Below are 1,645 nucleotides of genomic sequence, written 5' to 3'. Positions count from 1 at the left end.
GCGAAATTATGTTATAATTGCTTACGTTCCCATCGTGGGGCACCGTGTAAATTTTCGTGTTGCACAATATGTCAGAAACGTCACAACACCCTCTTACACGACGAAAATCGAACGAACAATGCGAATCTTACTAATCCCGCGGCGGTCGAATCTAAATGACTATATGAACTAACTGACCACCGCGCGACGAGTCTCGCGACCACACCGCGCCCTTATTCACAGCTTTTGACGAGCGCATTGATATTTATACACGGCTCTGAGCATGATAATCACAACAGCATTAAATGTCGAGCACTCTTGGATACATGCTCTACGGCGAATTTTATATCAGAATCCGTCGTGAGACAGTTGAATATACAGATAATCAAAAAACCATCAACGATTAGCGCAATCAATGCCGTCAGCACTGTTTCGAGGGGCGTGGTGCGGATCACTATACGATCGTTATGCAAAAATTTCCGCAAGGATTTAACATGTTTAACGATATCGACGATCACGGATCTAGTACCAGCGGAAGTCTTTCCACGAGATACACTGAAATTACCGCGAAACGTTAAATTGGCGGACCCTGAATTTTATTTACCGCGACCCGTCGGGTTGTTAATAGGCTCGGGCGCGACCTTGGCTTTACTGGCCGACGGTCGGATCGATTTATCTAACGAAGGATACGATTTGCGTCTTCAAAATACACGCTTAGGTTGGGTGATAGCCGGCGGAACATCCCCACAATTATCGTCAGAAGGCACATATTGCATGATGAACTTAGACAGTCAATTAACGAAGTTTTGGTCGATAGAGGAAATCACAGGAAACGAAACAAAATCGGAGGAAGATTCCGACTGTGAAGCACACTTCGCGAATACCGTTTCGCGCTTTCATGACGGGCGATACGTAGTTCGTTTACCTTTTCGCAAAACAAATAAGGTTCTCGGTGAATCCAGATCGATGGCATTCAGACGTCTGTTATCTCTAGAGCGCAAGCTGAGCATAAACACGGTTCTAAGAAACGAATACGAGCGGATCTTCAGAGAATACTTACGGCTAGGACATATGTCATTAATTCGCAATCCGGACGATCGCGGTTATTACATGCCTCACCACGCGGTAATGAAGGAAGCGAGCGATACTACTAAGGTCCGGATAGTGTTCGACGCGTCAATGAAATCCAGTTCCGGGATGTCCTTAAATGACTTATTAATGACAGGTCCCACAATACAAGCAAAATTATTCTTACACTTGATTCGCTTCCGTGTGTACGAGTATGTGATCTCTGCTGATATCGAGAAAATGTATCGCCAGGTGATATTACACGAGGACGATCGACGATATCAGCGGATCTTGTGGCGCGAGGGCGGCATAGTTAAAACATTCCAACTTAACGTTCTCACATTCGGTATTTCCTCCTCTCCGTTTTTAGCAATCCGCGTGATTAAAAAATTGGCTGATGACGAACAAGAAGCCTTTCCTAGAGCGGCAGAGATTCTCAAATCTCATCTTTATGTAGATGACCTATTGACCGGCGCTGAATCCATCGATGAGGCCCGTAGGATTCGAGTCGAGGTGACCGAATTATTGGCGCGCGGCGGTTTTGTTATTAGACAGTGGGCTTCCAATAACGAACGCATCATAAACGATTTGGAGGCCA

At 45.5% G+C, this 1,645-nt stretch overlaps 1 protein-coding gene across 1 annotated transcript; it reads left to right on the top strand.

Annotated features, from left to right (window-relative positions):
* Positions 1-331: 331 nt before the first annotated feature.
* On the top strand, positions 332-1,543 carry LOC108726346 (uncharacterized; the record flags this gene model as incomplete). The annotated part of the gene is made up of 1 exon (XM_018453881.1): positions 332-1,543. A coding segment is annotated over one exon (1,212 nt), but the record flags the coding sequence as incomplete, so codon positions are not given.
* Between the last annotated feature and the right edge of the window lie 102 nt (positions 1,544-1,645).

Source organism: Mycetomoellerius zeteki, unplaced genomic scaffold (genome assembly GCF_001594055.1).
Source record: "Mycetomoellerius zeteki isolate Tzet28-1 unplaced genomic scaffold, Tzet1.0 C4422272, whole genome shotgun sequence".
NCBI classification, from domain to species: Eukaryota; Metazoa; Arthropoda; class Insecta; order Hymenoptera; family Formicidae; genus Mycetomoellerius; species Mycetomoellerius zeteki.
Note: the sequence above shows the minus strand (reverse complement) of the source record. Positions and strands in the feature narration are given on the sequence as shown.